The sequence below is a fragment of the Falco cherrug genome, chromosome 4 (assembly GCF_023634085.1).
Source record: "Falco cherrug isolate bFalChe1 chromosome 4, bFalChe1.pri, whole genome shotgun sequence".
NCBI classification, from domain to species: domain Eukaryota; kingdom Metazoa; phylum Chordata; class Aves; order Falconiformes; family Falconidae; genus Falco; species Falco cherrug.
This window is the reverse complement of record NC_073700.1, coordinates 110,900,061-110,918,982: the sequence shown is the minus strand read 5'-3', so window position 1 is coordinate 110,918,982 and position 18,922 is coordinate 110,900,061. Positions and strand designations below refer to the sequence as shown.

The following is an 18,922-nucleotide window of genomic DNA, read 5'->3' as shown; positions in this document are numbered from 1 at the left end:
GTGAACACACAAGATAATAATGTGAAAGGAAAAAAAAAACCCAACACAATAGTTGTATGCTCTTTGAAAACCTGGGTCAACTTTCTCAGCTGTGATGTTAAGCAATCCTTGAGCAGGCCACCGCAAGATGTCAGCATTGCAGAGTGCTTAGGTGGCTATTCCTACCGGGTACAGAAAAGCTCTTTGCATCCTATAAGCATGTGGCTTTATTTATTTATTTACTTACTTACTTACTTATTTATTTATTTTAATGATGGTATAATCCAGCCTTATTTTTTTCAACTATTGACATTAGGATGTAAGTCCAAAATTGGCTGCAAAGGGGAATTTCTGAAATGCCTTTTTTTGTTTTGTTTTGTTTTGTTTTGGTCTCAGTCTTAAAAACTTCTGTTTTCACGGGGTCAGTATTAACAGCTGTGCTAATGGTGTATAACGCCTTGGAGCCATCAGTGAGTTGTTTCAGGCTGCATCCAGCCTGGCTAGAAAGCACTCACTGAAATTCTGCCTATATATTGATGTGCCAGGAGGTTGTCCAAAGCTCTGTTGCTGCATGCTAGGTTTTTTTTAAACCCTCACACTGGCTGCAGAAGGGTCTGCTGTGGAGGAAAGGGGAAGAAAGCGTGAAACTATTTTGGGCTTATATCTAGAAAAGAAGGATACTTGGGGTAGCAAACCTTTTTAAAGGTGTCCAGCAACGTAAGCCAAATCACCAGCAAAAGAATGAACTTTTCCCCATTTCCTTTTGCAAGAATAAAAGACCTGAGCAGCATTTTTTTGTTTGTTTGTTTGTTTCTTTCTTTCTTTCAAATCAACTAACCAGCCTTGTTTGTATTTCACATTAAAATGAATCTCCTGTTTTGGTGGAGTGCTCTATTTTGCCTGTACCATTCAGTCCTCCAGAACATCTCCTGCTGCAGCAATAGCTTTCTCGCTCTCCTGCTGGTATGGCTGTCATGAGCCCTGCCACATTGCCAGCAGCTAGTGACAAGCTTAGCAAACAGCAAGTTACTGTGTCCTGCTTCGGGGAGACCAGTGGGAAGGTGCAGTAAGCCAGGAGCGACCGTGTGAGCTCAAAGCAGCCAGGAAACCGTTCTGCTGCATTTCCCTACCGGTTTACGTCCATTCAGCTCTTGATGGCAGCGATGGGAAGGTGACATCTTTAACCATCTGAAGATTTTGCCTGCAAGATGAGTTTGGCCACTATTTAGAGGTTATCTTTTATTGCCAGGTTCATCTCTGGAACTTTAGGGACCAATATAAAGGAAAAAAAAGACTTCACTTCTGGATCTTTTAGTCCCTTGGAAGGACAACTGTGGAGTGCCAGACTGAGATGCAGGAGGCAGATGTGTGCAGTGTAGCTCAGCACAGCTTGTTTGCTGGAACTCAGTCAGATCTTGGTGCCTTGAGTATTGATGCTGGCATGGGGGGAAACAGCGCTATATCTACCTTTCTGTAGTACATGTGGCACAGGGCTCCCCTCTGTCACTGTAAAAGCTGCCTTGTCTCTGCGGTGAGTGTGTTTTACGGTAGCTGTAACTTTCTAAATATCTACCTGTAAAAACCTTGTGATTATTTAATGATTTTCCCATGATTTTAAGAAAATTGTCAGAAAGGGTAGGCTAGGATCATGTCTAATAGATTGTGATTACCTAAGGAGTCGCCTAGTGATGTCTTTAACAATAATATGGAGGACAGTTTGCATGAACTAAGCGCTTCTAACTTTAAACTGTAGATTAGCTGGCAGCCACAGAACTTCATTTCTTTTATAATAATGATAAATGAAGACTTAGGAATAGATAGCATTTCTTGTATGTCTCAAAAGTCTTTTTCCATAATAGTTTATTATGAACCATCTGGTCTCATTAATGTTTTATCAAAAACCATCTGGCTGCTCTATTGTTCAAACTATTCAGTAGTAGGACTTTTTCATAAATTAGCCAAAAGGAATGGCTATCAAACTATAGCGTAGAAGCCCCAAACATTTATGTAGGTTCCATATAAACTGTTATTTTAAAAGCATATTATTCCAAATTAAACTACAAAAGTCTAGAAAATATCAGTACTAAAATTGGAAATGAAGCTTATTCCCTATGCTTCTTAATTTTTCTTTTTTTTCTACCTCTTTGGTTCTTAGCCAGGAACAGGACCTACACAAAGCCAAATGACAAACTATTGAAATAATAAATATTAGGGTGTTTGGTTTTTTTCAATAAAACACTGCAAACGGAGGATACCTGTCACTGAGCCTCCAAAAAATGAGGCCCTTCATTTTTGTATCTCTGTGTGCGTACACTTTCAGTAAGCACTCTGGCAGGGTTCTTTAAAATATAACTATACAGTTCATGGCACTATTTAAAGTGTAATTACACAGTGCCTAGAAGCAGCTAGGTACAACTGATTGTAAGTATTTACATAATACGCATTGATTTAATACATTGTACATCCACTCATAAATGTTCTACTGTTACATTTTCAGATCATTAAAACTGTGATCCTAAAATTAGTGCAGTTTATACTGATTTTGTTACTTATAGACAACCTTAAAGTTACAGCGAATGGAAGAACGAAGGAAAGCACATCTAAAGAATACATAGAAAGTTTTGGGCAAGACTGGCGAAATGAGGAGTTAAATGATCTGTGGGGAAGAGCCTGCGACTGAAGCTGCCTGTAGAGAGGAAAGCCGACTGTAAGGATCAGCTCTCCAGGTTTATTCTGGTTCACACAGTTCCTCTTGGATCCTCTGAATGGATGTGTATATGCATAAGCACTCTCAAAAACACTCATTATCTGACTGTAGGAACAAATGATCTGGGGAGAATTTTCCAAATAGTCCGTAGTATGCGATTGCAGTTCCTCCTGAGGCAGCTGGCTGGTGTTTGTATTGCACTGACACAGAACTGGAGCACAGCCGTAGTCAAGCCTTGCAAAATGTTCAGAAGCGAACATTAATATTTCATTGGATAACACCAGACGCATGTTTTCATCTACTACAACATTTGTAGCAATAGCTTTATTTTGATTTAAAACAAATCTTTCTCTCCCTTTTGGTTTTTGTGCCTCCTTTGTTTTATTTCCCAGTTATTTTGCTACTCCGTAACCCCCCATTCGTGTTATCTGTTAACTGTCAGCTCAGTCTCTCTTTCAGAACCGAACAACTGGAATTCCCATTCCAGGGCAATCTGAAAGGTGTTTGTCCTGGACAGCAAAGTAAATGCATTTTCGAAGTACCCACAAAGACAGAAATTGAGAATTTTGTGTGGTGATCTTTGAAGCAGGCCAGGGCCCACAGAAGTAGCAGATGTACTGAGGAGAAAACCACAAACGGCAAAGTAGCCAGTGGCTCCAGAGGGCCCTTAGGGCCGTGAGGCTGCATTGCTACTACCAGGTGAGTCAGCGCTCCTACAGCTTCCCAGAGTCTCTGCAGCAGGAGCTGCCAAGGGCTGCCTGCACCTTCTGCACATTGCAAAGGAGGACAAAAGGCAAAACCCACCCCATTTTGTACAGGGCCAACAGTTCAGCCCCACTGGATACAAAGACTGAAGGGCCCATGTTTCTTCTTCAAGCCACTTCATTTTTCAGCTTGCTGTTGCTGCCTCCTCGTTTCAGCACACGACGGGTTTTCTTTTCAGTGTCTTACAGACACGGGGGTAAGAACATACCACGGTTTTCCCCACCGAAGGGAAGCAGGATGGCAAGAACACAGTTCTTTTGGAAACAAGGAGCAAGGGCTGGCAAACAGCTGAAAACGGTGTGGGCTGCTAATTGCATGGGAGTTCTTTTTATGTAATGGAAGTGTTGCCCAAAAAGACAGCAAGGTGCCACAAGGTGCTGTGGGTCAAAACACATCAGCAGGTGTGGAAGGCTGCTGCTGTCTTTCTGATCAGAGGGTGAACCACTACACAGCAGTGGTGTCCTGTGAATTTGTACAGGTGGTGACTAGGGCTAGAGTCATACAACTCCAGTATGGACACTGTTTGCTACATTGCAGTTACACGTACAGACCAGGTCTTTGCTATGCTGGAAAAAACCTCATGGATGAAACCAAGTGCTGGCCTGTTCTCTGGCAATTAAACATGTATTTCACTTGCTCTATCACCGGACTGAAACTGGTGTCCTTGCTAGTTGTGCCGCCCTCGTTTGTCTGAACGAGGCATTGATTTAGGTGAGTAGCATCTGTAGTGAGTGATGCAAGTGACCTTGGGTGGATGGTTTTCTTACTGCCAGTACTACTCTCTTTGCAAATGGGAGATGGGAATGCACCTCCTCCTACAGAACTGGTCACGGCCAGCTTGGGCTGGGGCTTATTTGGTTCTTCCGCAGTTACTGTATGGCCTCACCGATGCCAATACACCACAGGGCGAGCAATGCAATTTCTGAGAGAGAAGGAAGACCAGCTGTGTCCTGAGGAAGTGTTAGTATGAAAGGAAACAATGAGCAACCGGTACTGGGAAAGCATGAACTGCAGTCGTTCTTTTGGCTAGGACCTTGTGGCTGCACACTTCAATACCGAGAATCTTATTTCAACACTATATACTCTTTCCTCTCATTCTTTCCCCCATCATTTCAAACAAACAATTCCTGTTAGTATCAAGACCAAAGCATTCACATGAGCTTCAGCTTTAGGAAGCTTCGCAGCTAGATAAAATACAGAGGTGCTGTTACTATGGGCTTTCCTGTGACGTGGCACATCCAGCTCTCTTTCCCAGTTTCTGATAGTCACAAAAGGTGAGTAATATCCTTGAGTTCTCTACCCTCTGTCAACTTTAACCAAAATTTTACTCTCACCAAAATGAAAGGGGACAGGCTAACGATGGGCTAGGCTTACCATTCTCCACTAACTAGAAAATTCAGGAAAGTCAGGCTTGCTCTAACTGACCTACCTGTGGTGCTCTTTCACAGGCAAAGTCCACAGTAGAATTTTTCCCACAAAAGGACTTAAGGATTTGGTGTACTATTTTTGAACTTCAGAGGAAAATTGATTTTCCAATCCAAAAAACCTATACAGCTATTATATAGCTCTAGTTGCTTCACAAGATTTGTTTCAGTGACTGAAGCACAAGTAACAAACGATGAATACAAGCAGGATCATCTCTTGACTTCATCTTCAGTTTGTCAATGGCTGAAAAGATAACAAACCTAAGAGTAAACAAAACAGTAAATCTCTCACAGCTATTAGACAGGTTCTCATCTATTGATAAATCTACATAATCTTCCTTGCTCCAGGCAGCAATCTAGGTATTGCAGACATATCCTCATAAAACCTAAGAAGGAAAGGATTTTTCGAGGCATGTACTGCAGTAATTCAAACTAGATTTACTGCTGCCTTTATCATGGCTTTTTTTTTTTTTTTTTTTTTTACCAACACAAGTTAAAAAGTAAAAAATCTGTAATTTAGGAAAGCAATTTTTTATTAAAGAAATTGTAATAAAGAAAACCAATGTCAACTAAGTAAAGAATCATATTTTCGAATTCTAACAGCTGCTCTTAGTAAAATACCAAATGAAACATCCCTTCAAAAATCCTCAAAGATAAATAGTGCCCTAACACTTAGAGAAAGCCAATAATTCCTGAAGTCTGTGAAATTACAGACAGAAACATCAGCTGATGTTCATACAGAACATCAAGTCTTCCACAAATTTATTATTGTTCCGAGAGCCTGTAAACTCTTACATCAATGAACCCACAGAGTCAAATTCTCAGTTAACTTAAGCCTCAGTTATACTCAGCTCAGCACAGCGGTGTTGATTTACCTCAAATGAGGGTGTACACATACCGATTTCAAGTATTTCCCTTGGTACAGAGTAAGTAAAGACATAAATTCCTAAGTATAAAGCAGAATTTGTTATCTGGCCAGTTTTTAACACCATTTAAAAATTCAGATTAACTCACAAATTCTTACGCATCTGCTGCACTAGAGGGGATCTAAGCTAAATATCAACAAATTGAACATGGAAAGCAATGTTTGCAAGATGAAAGAAATGTAACAGAAGCATTAAAAAAATAAAGAAAAAGAGGCCAGGATGTGTCAGTTACTATGCAGAGCAAGCTCTGCTCAGCTGTCGTTTTCCTCATTCTGTGGTGGTTTGAATCATTCTGCAGTAAGCGAAATTACTTTAAAAGAGAGATTGCTGTAAAGGACCAGACAACTGAGCTTAAACACAAATTGGATGCAATGTATATAGACGCCAAGTTTAACCTCACACTTCTGTAGGGGAGAACAGCCTGTTTTACTGGGTAGTCCTGACCACGCTGTGGGTACTTGGCATGTTATTAGCTCAAGGGGCAAGCACAAGAAATTAATTCCATATCCACTTCTCTAAGAGAAGTTCCTGCTGCCCTAGGTGGTCATGATGGACACCAATAATGAGCATCCCTTGCCATCTTCCTCTGCCTTTTATAATTATGCAAAAACTATTGCTGCTTTTATAAAAGGATATTTTCCCAGCAGCTTGAACTAAATGCTTGTTATTTCAGGTACCAATTAAAGCATGTCAGATCCCTATGAAATTAATCAGCAAAGAAGTGATTCCCACTGACATGATGGGCTAGTTCCAAAGTTCCTAACCCAACACAGAACGAAAATGGCTGGATTTCAAAAAACAGGAGCTGACTCTTGCCCAATACATAAGCTGGTTTTCTTTTGGCCTCTATCCTTATTTTTCAACAGCTGAGGTTATTTTGCATGGTAGGAGATTTATTGATCCGATTGTCCCAGCTCTTCTTGGAACCTCTAGGCTTCCTCCCACCAAATCTTTGTACATACTGAGCCTGGGAAGTGCTGCAGAACTGCAGTCAGAAATTACAGGTTGGTCAGGAATTATACTCACTGTACTCCCACATTTTTCAGGATCCTAATACATCTGTATTGCATCTTACACACATATGGTGGGACCCTGAGATGCAGTTGAGATCAGATTGGCAAAGCTGTCCTGAAACACCATCCCTAAGAGAGAAAACACCACATCGATATCCTTTCCTTCCAGTTATTTATCTTTCCAGTAAATGCCATGTTTCCTTGGTTTTGAAAGTTGTTTTATGGAAAACATGTGGTTTGTGGTTTCCACATTCATGGTAAAGCATAACATTTATGCTGCACATCTGTCTACCAAAACCTGCTTTTAAGAGTCAACTTCTAGCTGTAAATGAATTCCATCAGCTTACCCCTTTCCCTGCCGGAGTGTCTGGCATAACAGCCACGTGACAGTGCTGTACAGTGTGTGCAGGTAAACTGGTAAACAACTGGAACGCTGCACAACTACCAGACAGATTGTAGGAGTGATAAACAGGGCTTCTAGCAGATGGAAGCTCTTTCATACTTGCCATTTTGGAAAGTGTAAAAAGCACAGATCACTACAGAAGCTAGACTTATTTCAGCTGTGACTAACAACCTTTGAAGAAAGATGCTTACAACCCCTGGGAAAAAGTCAGGGTTCTCTATGACCTTTTGAAAGTATGATTTATTAACATCCAACTAAATTGGTTACAGAGACAAAAGTAATAAATCAAATTGTGAATCAAGGTGCTCCAACATTATTACAAATTTTTGGAGTAAGTGAAGCAGAAAACAGGAATGATCCTGACTACAGAAAGTTTTCTTAAAAATCTGCAAGTCAGTGATAATTCTAACACATAAGATACCTTTCTTCATTCTGAAATCCCTAATGCCCTATAAAAACAAACAACAAATTCAGCATTTAGCAGCTTTGTGTATGTAATACCTCATACACGTAGTATGTTTTTCCAATACTGGAACTAGTACAATACTGTTAACATAAATACAAGACTGCCTGATTCTCACAGATAGTAGCCATCCCAAAGCTGTGGAGCTGAAGGAGCTCATCACCTCTTGTGGATCAACCTCTCAAACGTTCTCATAAGCTTTAATACAGTTTTGTTTTATACAACAAAAACACCAAATCCACAATTTATATAAAAAAGAAACGGCTTAAAATAATCTTTTAACATATGGCAACTATTTATGTGAAAAAGTTCTCTTATTGCTTTCAAAAGCTGCAGCAAGAATAGCATCTAAGAACTGAGCAGTAAATAATACATTTGGTGATAAGTTACAGCATTTACCAAGTCTCAACAGATAAGCCAGATAATATGTGCAGTTTCTTATGAACCCACAGCTGCTGGATTAAGTTGCACCCACCAGTAGCTAGAAAATAGAAAAGATGAGTTTTGGTGAATACTGGGATTTTTATTTATAGTAGACATGAATTCATGAATGAAAACACACTCAACCAAAAAAAAACCTTTTGTTTTTTAACTTCACTCCTTTGAATAGCACTGACTCCAGCCCTTGCACGATGTATTCAGTTATGTGGAGAAGTTTGATTTCATCCTTCTCTCTATCATATATGCACAGCGGGCCAAGTTTTGCACTCCAGCTTGCCCTCTCAGAGTTGTACACAAAAAAAACCCCTGTATTGAATAAAATAAGGTATGCTGAAAATTTCCTGCTCTGCAAAGCTGGTCATCTAGAGAGACACCAGAAGAGATTGACACAAAAGCAGATGCAAGGACATTAATTATGCTGAGCAGATACAGCTGCCCCTTCCCACAGCACGCTACCCTTACAAGGTCAGACTCCAGCATCCAGGTGGGAAGAAAGTCTTGTTCACAGTCAAGGAAAAGATACAGAAGTAGGCCACAATGTTTATGGGGGAAGTTGTTAACTACAGCTTTTAGGCCAGATTTGTCATTTAAAAGCTTGTTAGAATGGACTGTTTTCCTATTCTTCAGAAATTTTTTTAATAAAGAGAAAAATGGGACACTGAATAAGGACTTTTAGATGTGAGTGGCCCCACAGAAAACCTTAACGGGACTGTAAACAGCCGAGGGCAAGTGGGGGGCATGGAAAGGGGTAAGGTCTTTGAGAGGTTGGTTTTTTGAGACCAGCACTGGACCTTTGCACAACCCCAAAGCTGTCCCTGGTTGTACATTCTGGCACCATGAATTTGTGTTCCTTTCTGCACAGCAATCTGGCTTCAACACTGAAGTGCCGAATAACAGGTGCCTGTGTTTGCAACCACCACCTCCTTCAGGAGCCAGGTTTCAAAAGAAAGCAGCAATCTTGTTTCCAGTCCTTCAAACAAAACTTTTTGGTGGAAGAACAGATCTCTAGGATTTTTCCTTCTCAAAGTTGTGACTGTTTTCACTTTTCCTTCCATGCATCTCATTTTCTGAGCTCTGTATAAAGACCCTAAGTACTTTGCTGGATCTGTATTTCAAAAAGCATCTAAAAGAAGTAGGTCAGTGCTGGCAAACTAACACATAAAGCATATCTCAGAGAGCAGAGATTCAAAGGAACGCAGTGATTAACAGTGCATTCCAGTCCTGGTCAGTCTAAAGGGCACTTTATGCTACCAAGAGTAGCATCCTAAACAAGTTAGGCTGTTTCATAATCCCAAACTTACACTCTACCAAAATCAGCAACCGTGTTGAGTCTGCAAATCTGGAAGTAGAGCTGCGGGTTTCTGTTTCTATGAACATTATTTCCCTGGATAATTTTTTTTTTTTTCCTTTCTTTGCTGTGTAATTTGAAAACAGAGCCAGTGTTTTAACACCCAAAGGCCTGAGCTGCTCCATCATCTTGATCTAAGTTTATAGCGAGTGTTTTACTTTGTGAAGGGATACACAAAGAAAAGCAGTGTTCTCAACCAGCCCTCCAAAATTGTATTAATTAATGTTTATAAAGTCATCAAATAAAAGAGCTGTACCAGCAGGCAATGGTCATCAGGAAATTTTAAGACTGATCCGTTGAGTTAAACAGCTCGGGGATCATGGCTGTGTATGAAAGGAAGCAGCAAGTTGCCTGATACATTATTTTTACCGGTCAGGATAGGAATGGGGGAACAAGTCCCTCGATGTCAACTATTAAAAACAACAGCTGACTTATATTGCAGAAAGCTAATGTAAATTTTGCACCCATTAATAAATCTGAAGTTCTGGGGGAAAAAACTTAGCAAAATTTCCTATTTTAGCAAGAATAACTGTATAGAGTATATTAAGGTTTGTGAATGATGAGTATATTTTAATGCAGAAATACACAGAAGTCACGTCAAGACAATTTTCTTCCACTTCTTAATATACAGTTTAAAGAAGTTTAACACTAAACCCAGTTGTTTCATACAAAAGTAAGCAGGGACAATTACACTGCAGCTGGAAACATGGGGTCAGAGAATCATTCACAACTTGTTATATCGTGTTTGCAAATGCGTATCTGAGATTTACAAAAGGAGCTATAACTTGTGCAATGATTTTGCTTTGTGTATTTATTAAATTCCCTGGATTATTCTCAGGCATTATTTTTCTGGAGATGGTAGTAATATTCTGAAGTTTACTTTCTTGACATGGGAATTTTAAAATTATAAGAAAATTTTATATCAATGCTTCTTGTCATTAATCAGGTGTATTTTAGACATTTTAGATAAGTATTTAGCAAGATACAAGGCAACACTGCCAGTCTGATTTCTCAAAAATCATGACTTAAACACCCAATATGAGATTAGTTTCATTTAACACCTGATAATTTTAATGCATTACAATTATTTAACTTTGCCTTTTGGCCTCTAACCCTTTTAGTTTCAGATGCTATCAACTATTAGCTCATACGATGAAGTATGGGGAAATCCCCTCCATACATAGAAAATACAAACCCAGCAACCAGATCAGACAGCAATCACAGTAGCTGCCAGATATAACAATGAGCAAGTTTAATGCATCCTCCGCAAATTTTGATCCCTTAAAACCTTTTTTATTTTATCCCCCTATCCTCTTTTGTTATTAAATGAACGTTATTTTTAGTATAAATGGTAATTACCAACAGCAAGGATAATTACAAATATCAACACATTTTTGTGCTAAGTTTTGACAGTTAATACAAGAATAAAACATAGGAAGGGAACAAGCTATGAAGAGATCTTCACTTTCCTTGAAAAACCAAACAGCCCCCAAAGTTTAAGATTTCCTTTGGAATCAAAGCCCAAATTTTGTCTTCATATGGATGTGAACCTTGCCTTATTGTAAGCTGCTGGCGTAGTAGTCGAGTGCTTAAACGATGTATTAAATACAAAGTATTATGCTATCTTCTTTCTTTGGTAATTACGGAATTAATAGTGAGGCAGAATTCCTGGGCAAAGTGAAAAACGGTGAAAAAGCATTCGTCTGCCTTTAAGACAATGGGGCTTCAAGGTAACAGAAAGCAAAATTCAAATATAAATCCAATATGACATCACAGATTTGGTTTAAAATGGAAGCATTCATCGTATTTCCATCGTGTTACATATAATACATAGATCTATTTTTAATGGGTTTTCTTTAGAACAATGCAGCACACAGTAAAGTGCAAGCTTTTCTAAGCTACTGGTCCTTCTAAGAGTCTACCGTCTCCATGCCATGTCCAATTGTTCCAGTCATAAACCAGTTTAACACGCCAGCGACGCATGGATTTGTTTTGTGTCACTGAAGCGGCGTGTGAGAAAAGGGGGTGTGGGTGGTGACGGGATATAGATCGATAACTTGGAAACTGTTGTTGCCAGAGCCACAGACACACAGAACAGACTTGAAGAATCATATAGGTCAGGCTTGAGTTGCAGATAGACAGGAATGCAAATTATTCTGTTACGACTGTGCCATCTTGATTTGATGGAAAACACAAAAATACTGCCCATCTCTATAATCTTGATGCAAAAGCACGACTTCTGCTACATTTGTTTCCTGCTAAATTTCTGACCTATGATTTAGTAGTTTCACAAATCTAGCCATATGTATAAAATTACAGGAAGGGGATGCAATTGATTTAGTGCAAGATACTTGAATACTTATCTGAACATAACAAACAGAGGAAGATCAAAGACTCCATACACTTCTCCATAAGGCAGATGGTCATTTTTTAAATATAAGATCTTAAATATGCTGTTTATTTCTTAAGAGGTAGAAAATATCAAAATACTAAGAAAAAATTTCTAGCTTAAAACAATCAGCTCACTTTTTAAAAAGTCATACTGTTGCAATTTTTAGGTTAATAAAAGCAAATGAAGCTACGGAAGCACAGGATTTCGTGCTCTGTGTAGATTTTACTTACTGGAAAAAGAGAGAGCTTCTTCATCTAGTCAGTGCTCCAGCAGTATATACAAAGAATGTCCTCCTTTTGCCCTGTTGGGGGCTATAAATCTGAAGTGGAAATTTTTCCCAGTGGAAAATTTTGGCGATTCCTGCATTTCTAGCACTATATTTAGCTGGGTACAGTTCATGTATAAGGCAGTAGAACCACTGATATAAGCTCAGAACTACTTCTTCCGTAATGCTAAGGAGTAAGCTAATAGAAACAAAAGCTTATTTAAATCTTTTCTACAGGCAGCAAAACATCACTCAGATTCCAGCACCAGCTGATAGTCTGTTTTAGCAATTTATACCAGCCCAGAGACAGCTGAACTACTCATTGAACTGTGGAAGCCTACTTACAGTTTGAGTTGCTAAGGCTTGCACTCTGATTTCTCAGCACAGCTAGGAGAGGCTGCTGCTGTCTCCAATGCAATTCAATAAGGCATAAGTTAACTCAGAACTGACGTTATTAATATTGGAAAAGTAGTGTAAAAGCTCCGCTTTGCCCTCTTGCTGCTAACATTCAGTACTATTTATTAAATACTTTATAAAAAGAAGCTAGGGCATTTATACATTCAAATAATCACTGCAATAGTCAAAGGAAACATTAATCATCAGATTCTAAATTAAGCACAATTCTGGTGATATGCACACTTGTACACGTACACACCCCCCACAAATATATTATTTGTGTCTCTGTGTGTGTGTATATATAGTTATATATAGAGAGATATATTTTGTATATACTTCTTTTAAATCAGATCTGAGAATACACACAGAATATCTTCACTTAGCTCCTCTTTCACCAGAGGACAGGATTGTCCAGTTTGGAAAAACCAGGTTCTTTTCTAAGGTCCATGTAAGTTCCATTGCTCACCCAGGAGTCATCGTTGGATTTCCTATCAAAGATTAAACAAATATCTTTAAATGTAAAGCTTATGTTTTCCATACATATGCTGTGTAATGCTATGCGCAGATACCCAATCCAGCCAATTACCAGCTGCAGTGCAACCCAGTACAGTCTTCAAACACAGCAATATAGCTTGGAGAGCTGAACTGGTGTGTCTGTACCGGGCCTTGGAGACGCACCTCAGTAGCCTAGCGTTCAGCTGAGATCAACACGTATTTCACAGTCACATGCCAGTGCATAGTGCTTAGTACTTAAAACTACACTCCAGGTTTATTTCATGGTCTCAAAGGCAGCTTTGAGTGGAAAGTGGAAATTTACCTTTCACCCCTCCAAAGATGGCCCACCACCGTTATTGCATTCAGTAAAGTTGCTCTCAGTCAAGAAGTGAGACTCATTGCACTAGATACCATATCCTGAAGTAATCAATCTGCTTTTAGTGTGCAATGTTTTTGGCACAACAGCTAATTATTCTTTCAAGCAAATCAAGGCTTGTGATTTGTTGAAGAGAGAAATCACTAGTGAAAAGCCGAATGCATAATTCATATCTACTCTAATACTGGGTTAACACTTTTGCCATATAGTAATTAAATTCTTTATTCTGTTATATAAATTTACAGCACAAACCTCAATTTTCAAATCCTCATTATTATTCACAATTCTCATTGTGAATATACAATTACAAAGTATTAGACTGTCTCTATCCTGCTGGAACCAACGTTTCCTTGTCTTTAGTAGGTATGACTGACATGTGATGAGTTAGCTCACAGTCAGGCATGCAGTGGTCTGAGCCATTCCCTTTTTGCACCTATTTGCACCTATTTTAAACATTTCTATGTTCCTCAGAAGTACAGTACCTATCTATCCAGAAAAAAATTAGGAACCCAGATCTGTTAGCTGTGATACCTAGGTCCATACAACATTCAACTCAGCTCCACTTGTTTCATTGCAGGAGACTAGGAGAAGCTGGACGGCAGAAGGCCGTGATCTCACTAGTGTTCATTTTTGTCTTTTGATGGCTGAAGTCTCATGTTAATTGATTTACAACAGGAAGAAATAAAGTGCCCTCTGAATGATAACTCCCTCTCCATGAAACAGGGGGGAAAGGTACAAATCAAAAACAGCTGTGGAAATGAAAGGCTCCAACTCTGCACACTTCTGCACAGGGCAATCCCACTGAATTTGGCAGAAGGTCAGAAGAAATAATTAAGCTAAATCCAGCTACTTCACTTTGCTTGAAAGAATCAAAGATGCTACATTCACTCAGGCAAATTCAAAAGCAGTCTAAATATCAATCACCATCAAGGCAAAAAAGTCAGAAAGAAATTCAGGGATGCACTAATGAAAAAAATAAAATATATTAATTCTGAGTTTCAAGTAAGTCTGGAGTGGTTTACATTGCCAAAGTATAAAAATCAAGAATATGGAAGAAACCTGGAAAAAACTGGAGCCTGCTCTATGGCAGCTTACAACCAACTCTATAATAAGAATTTCAGTAAATGGTAGCATATGCTAATTATTATACAGTACCTGAAAAATCTAGGCTGATGCTCTAGATTGTTTTCTTCCAGCACCTTCCGTCGTTCTCTCTGTAGCTGCTCAATCCTCTGCTTCTGCATTTCAGCCCCTTCAATATTCCCTTCTTCTAGAAACCTGTAGCACCAGCAGTGATAAGAGACACAATTGGTGCTCCTGTCCTCCATCTTTGCCAGGTCCTCTAGAACTACAGAATCTAATCTTTACAGCAGGCGGTTCACAGTGTTTGAAAGGTAAAATGCTACATCTGCAGACAACTGCACTATCAAAAAGTACTTAAGGAAAAGCAACCCTCATAACCAGCTCAAAGTCATCGTTACATTCTATTACTTGGATGTTAGCAACAGTAGAAATACCACGGCAGAAAGAAATCTCAGGTGTCTGGGGTTTTGGCTATTCAAACACATTATGTTCAACATCCAGTACCTAAAGTACTGAAGTTTTAACATCTTTGGAAAGGCAGTTATCTAGAAGCATCCAAGAGCCAATTCTAGGAAACACTGGTCCATGACGACTACACCATCTCTTGATAAGTAAGATGTCTGTTTCAGATGCACATTAATGTAGAAATAGAAACACACTGCAGGTATCTACAAAAAATAGTTTGAGCTTAAGGTAAAGTGAGTGTGCAGAAGATTAAGAACTATTTGAGAAAGATATTTAAAGAGTTAAAACTTCTTACCTTTGGTCCGGCCTAAAACGTGTATCAGTGGATGGAAGTAATGACCTAGTTTGCAGGTCCAGTTCATTTAACTCCAGTGCAAATTGAGTAAATCCATACCACTGTTCATAATCTTTAGGCATCGGATCTACAGAAGAAAAGAGTACATGTAGAATTCTACTGAAATGCTGTTATCTTTAGAAGGAAAATTCCAAGCTCCCCTCAGTCCTTTATCTCTGAACCACAGTCTCAATTCTGGGGGGAATAAGAGGTGTTTAATAATGTAACAAAAGACAACATCCCCCTTGATAATTGCACTGCAACAAAACAGATTTCTGTTCTCTCAGCTGAATCAGAGCACAACTGTGATGAAGGCCATGGCATTAGCATAGTGCTTTTTCAGACTACAGTAGACAAAACCCCACGAGTTTGAGAGAAGGTTGGATATGGCTGTCCTTGTCCTTACAGAACTGAGCTTCGTGGGCTATCGTCCAATGTTTAACACACAAAATACACAACACTTCTCTACACAAAAAATGAAGGGGGTTGTTCATTCTTTTTTTGTCTTCCTTTTAGCGTCCTCAGTACCCACTTCATGCCCAAACATGAAAATGAGAAAGAATGGAGCAAGTGCAGGCAGCCATGGGATTAAGTTCTCCGTATAATTTAAATGATGTTTTCTTCTGGTCTAGATTTTAAACGCTTGACAAAAATGTAATATTCCACCATAGAAATAACAATAAGTTGGGGCATAATAAAGAGATGAAAATAGTAAGCTTATTCTCAAGCAGATCCTAAGTTCTCTACATTAGCCATTCCGATCACTAACTTGCTCTCCATATGCAGTTTGAAGATGAAGTTGTCCCACAGTACAAACTTTCATGCCACTTCCCAAAAAGTCGATGCACAACTTTTCCAGCTTTATCCATGACACTGCCTTCGATCTCATGTGCATTTGGATTCCAATACTTTGCCTAGAATTAAAAGGAATGAGGGGAAAAAAGGTGCATAAGCCGTCAGGTGTCAGTGATTTTGCCATGTCAGTAGCACCATGCTGCAGAGTGGTTTTCTGCAAAGTATTCACTTAGGTGTGCATTACAATACCATATCCAAACAACTGCTGTTGGTATTATTAATCAGCTTATTAAAATATTAATGTTGAGAATTTATTTGCCTTTTTTGGGGACAGTACTAGATAAAGCATAGCTGACCTTGAATTTTGCCCAATAACAGGTAACACTGACTTCTTAGTTATCTACATCTTCCCCAGATTTGCAGAAGAGGAAGAGAAGGAACTTATACAGTAATCTCCACTTTAGACAATTTGCAGTATCACAGGTGTAAGACTTGCAGGCTCTCAATCTTTACAGTTTGAACTCTAAACATCCACTGCAACTCTGCAAATATAATACAGTACTTTCAAGCGAGTATTTAAAAAAGAAAAATCAACCTATTGCTTCTAAGACAGCACCAAGTATTCAGGAAAACAAAGAAAAGGGAACTTTCCTTCCGCTGCTGAGCCTGCCATGCTGCACAGGTATGGTGAAGTACTTAGGCTATATCTATATGGTCTGTTTCTATGCAAAGCACAGCCTTTCTCCAGCGATCAGATACAGAAAATGCAGGTTAAGGCAAGTCTCCTAGCATGCTTTGCAAAACTGTTTCTTAAGTTAGAAATTTTGGCATCGTATTAGGTTTTCATTGATTTTCCTTTACTAGGAAGAAGTCATCTATTGTCAAAACCTAATTTTAATTGCAGTTATTAAGGGCATTTCCTGAGGAAGTCATATCTTGATGCCTTGTACTGAAGCAAAAGCTTTGAGTGACACGGCAACCTCTCACTTAAACTCCTCTGAGTACCTGCAAAGGGCTAGAAAAGAGCACTGGGTGAAGCACCGCACGTAAGCACTGGTTCTATGGTTGCTGAATTAATGCAACCACAGCACATGCCAATGGGTTAGCAGGAGGTATGTGGTAAACCCCTGTCAGTAGACATCTTGTGCCTACCTCTCTCATCAAACCCATGGTAGGCTTTTCATCGTATTTCCTTTCCTTCCCTCATACTTTTCCGCATCTCCAGTTGAATCACCTTAGAAAGCTGTTGCTTCTCTTTCTGGCCTGGCTCCACCTAGTGAGCAGCAGTTCCTTCAGAGTTACAGTTTCTCAAAGAATCACATGTAATTACAGCAGAACTCTAGGAAAATGTAGCTTGTAAGCAGTTGTACTGGGCTTCAGCAGAGAACATCCACCCACTGCTGTGTCTGTTAGAAAAGGCACTGCCAACATTGCTGTGGTTACTGCTGTGGTTACCTTTATAAAAGTCAGTTTGCAGTGGCAAGTGTCATCATTAAGATTTTTGATGATGATCTCTCCATAGTGTTCAATCCATCTCTGCCCACTTAAGATGTTATGGATACAAGATGTCACCTTGTTCCATGCAAAATGGTCTTTAAAACTGTAAGAAAAATACACAGAAGAAAAATCTCATGCCTTGTTCAAATGATCTCATATACTTGTGAAAAAAAAACCTGCAGAGAACTTGATTAGAAAACCCCACAAAACAATTTTCTCTTCTGAAATGCCTCATCTTCTTGTCCCACACCTTCTCAAAACCAAACCCTATGACAACAATCCTGTCTACTAGAAAACCCTTTCCACTTCTGCTATTAACAGAATAGCAGAAATCCATACAAATGGATTCAGTTTTTTCTCAGTTTACTTGCCCCTCTTTATCAGTTTTAGGTTTCCAAAAGTAATCATTCTAATATCTTCTCCTGGCTGAAATGCCCATTTCACAGCTTGTAACACAGTGACAACTGAAAACACAAGGACGTGGGCCACCAGAGTCATCAGAAGACTTATTGAGTGGAATGGGCTTGGCTCAGGCTCTCAAGGCTGCACCTATGTGTGTGCTTTAGGTGAGATCAAAAGTTCTCACCAGGTAGTTCAAGATGTAGTCGCACACTGGAAGACAGCAAATAGGGAGAGATAAACAAATACCAATAGGTAATACAATATTTTATCTTTTATTAAAGAACTAGATGTTCTTATAAAACAGCTTTATAAGATGTCAAGAAAAGGAAAGCCTCTTGAAGACATATCTACAATTTGTTCTGGGTATTGATAGTGAAGTTGCTACTGGTAAGGTAAAAGGTAAACTTACAAAGCGCCATTTTCCTCAGAGCAAGTGCCTTGCACACATCCCATGAGGGTATTAGAATCTTCCTTACCTCCCCTTAATCACTTGCTTTCACTTGCTTCTTTGGAAGAGCATACACAAGCATAGTTTTTAGACTAGCAGAGAAGTGTCCAATTTGCCCCACAGTAACTTGTTTTCCTGCTCCTACTTGCAGGTCACGTGCTCTATCATGCATGCTAAAAATAGTGTATTTGCTCCAAAAATAACCTTTATATTATTGCTTCATTTTTGCCTATAGCCTCAGTACCTTTTCTGTATGGAATTCTGTATCAGATACACAGGGTTACAAACAGCATGTATGGATCAGATTATTTTCCAGTTCATCGGCTCACCGTGGGCCTTACTCTGTTAGTTACCTTGCCTCTGAACCCCCACTCACATCCTAAAGACCCTTCACTCCACAGCTTAGGCTAGCAGCTGTGAACACAGAATGTTTTATACATTACCTTTTGGACATTTTACTATATCACAATTTTACCTACTTAAGAGAAAAGGCATGCTTAGTCAC

The 18,922-nt window shown here is 39.3% G+C and overlaps 1 protein-coding gene across 14 annotated transcripts in view; it reads right to left on the bottom strand.

Moving 5' to 3' along the window:
* Positions 1-10,012: 10,012 nt before the first annotated feature.
* The window catches only part of OSBPL3 (oxysterol binding protein like 3), an 89,564-nt gene continuing 80,654 nt past the window's right edge, over positions 10,013-18,922 (bottom strand). For all 14 annotated transcript variants that reach the window (XM_055707196.1, XM_055707191.1, XM_055707195.1 and 11 more), the window contains 5 exons: positions 17,526-17,670; positions 16,045-16,189; positions 15,237-15,363; positions 14,549-14,671; positions 10,013-13,010 (listed from right to left, as the gene is read on the bottom strand). In XM_055707196.1, the coding sequence (XP_055563171.1) occupies positions 12,914-13,010; positions 14,549-14,671; positions 15,237-15,363; positions 16,045-16,189; positions 17,526-17,670 (637 nt within the window). In that variant the 3' untranslated portion in view covers positions 10,013-12,913. The remainder of the gene's footprint in view (positions 13,011-14,548; positions 14,672-15,236; positions 15,364-16,044; positions 16,190-17,525; positions 17,671-18,922) is intronic.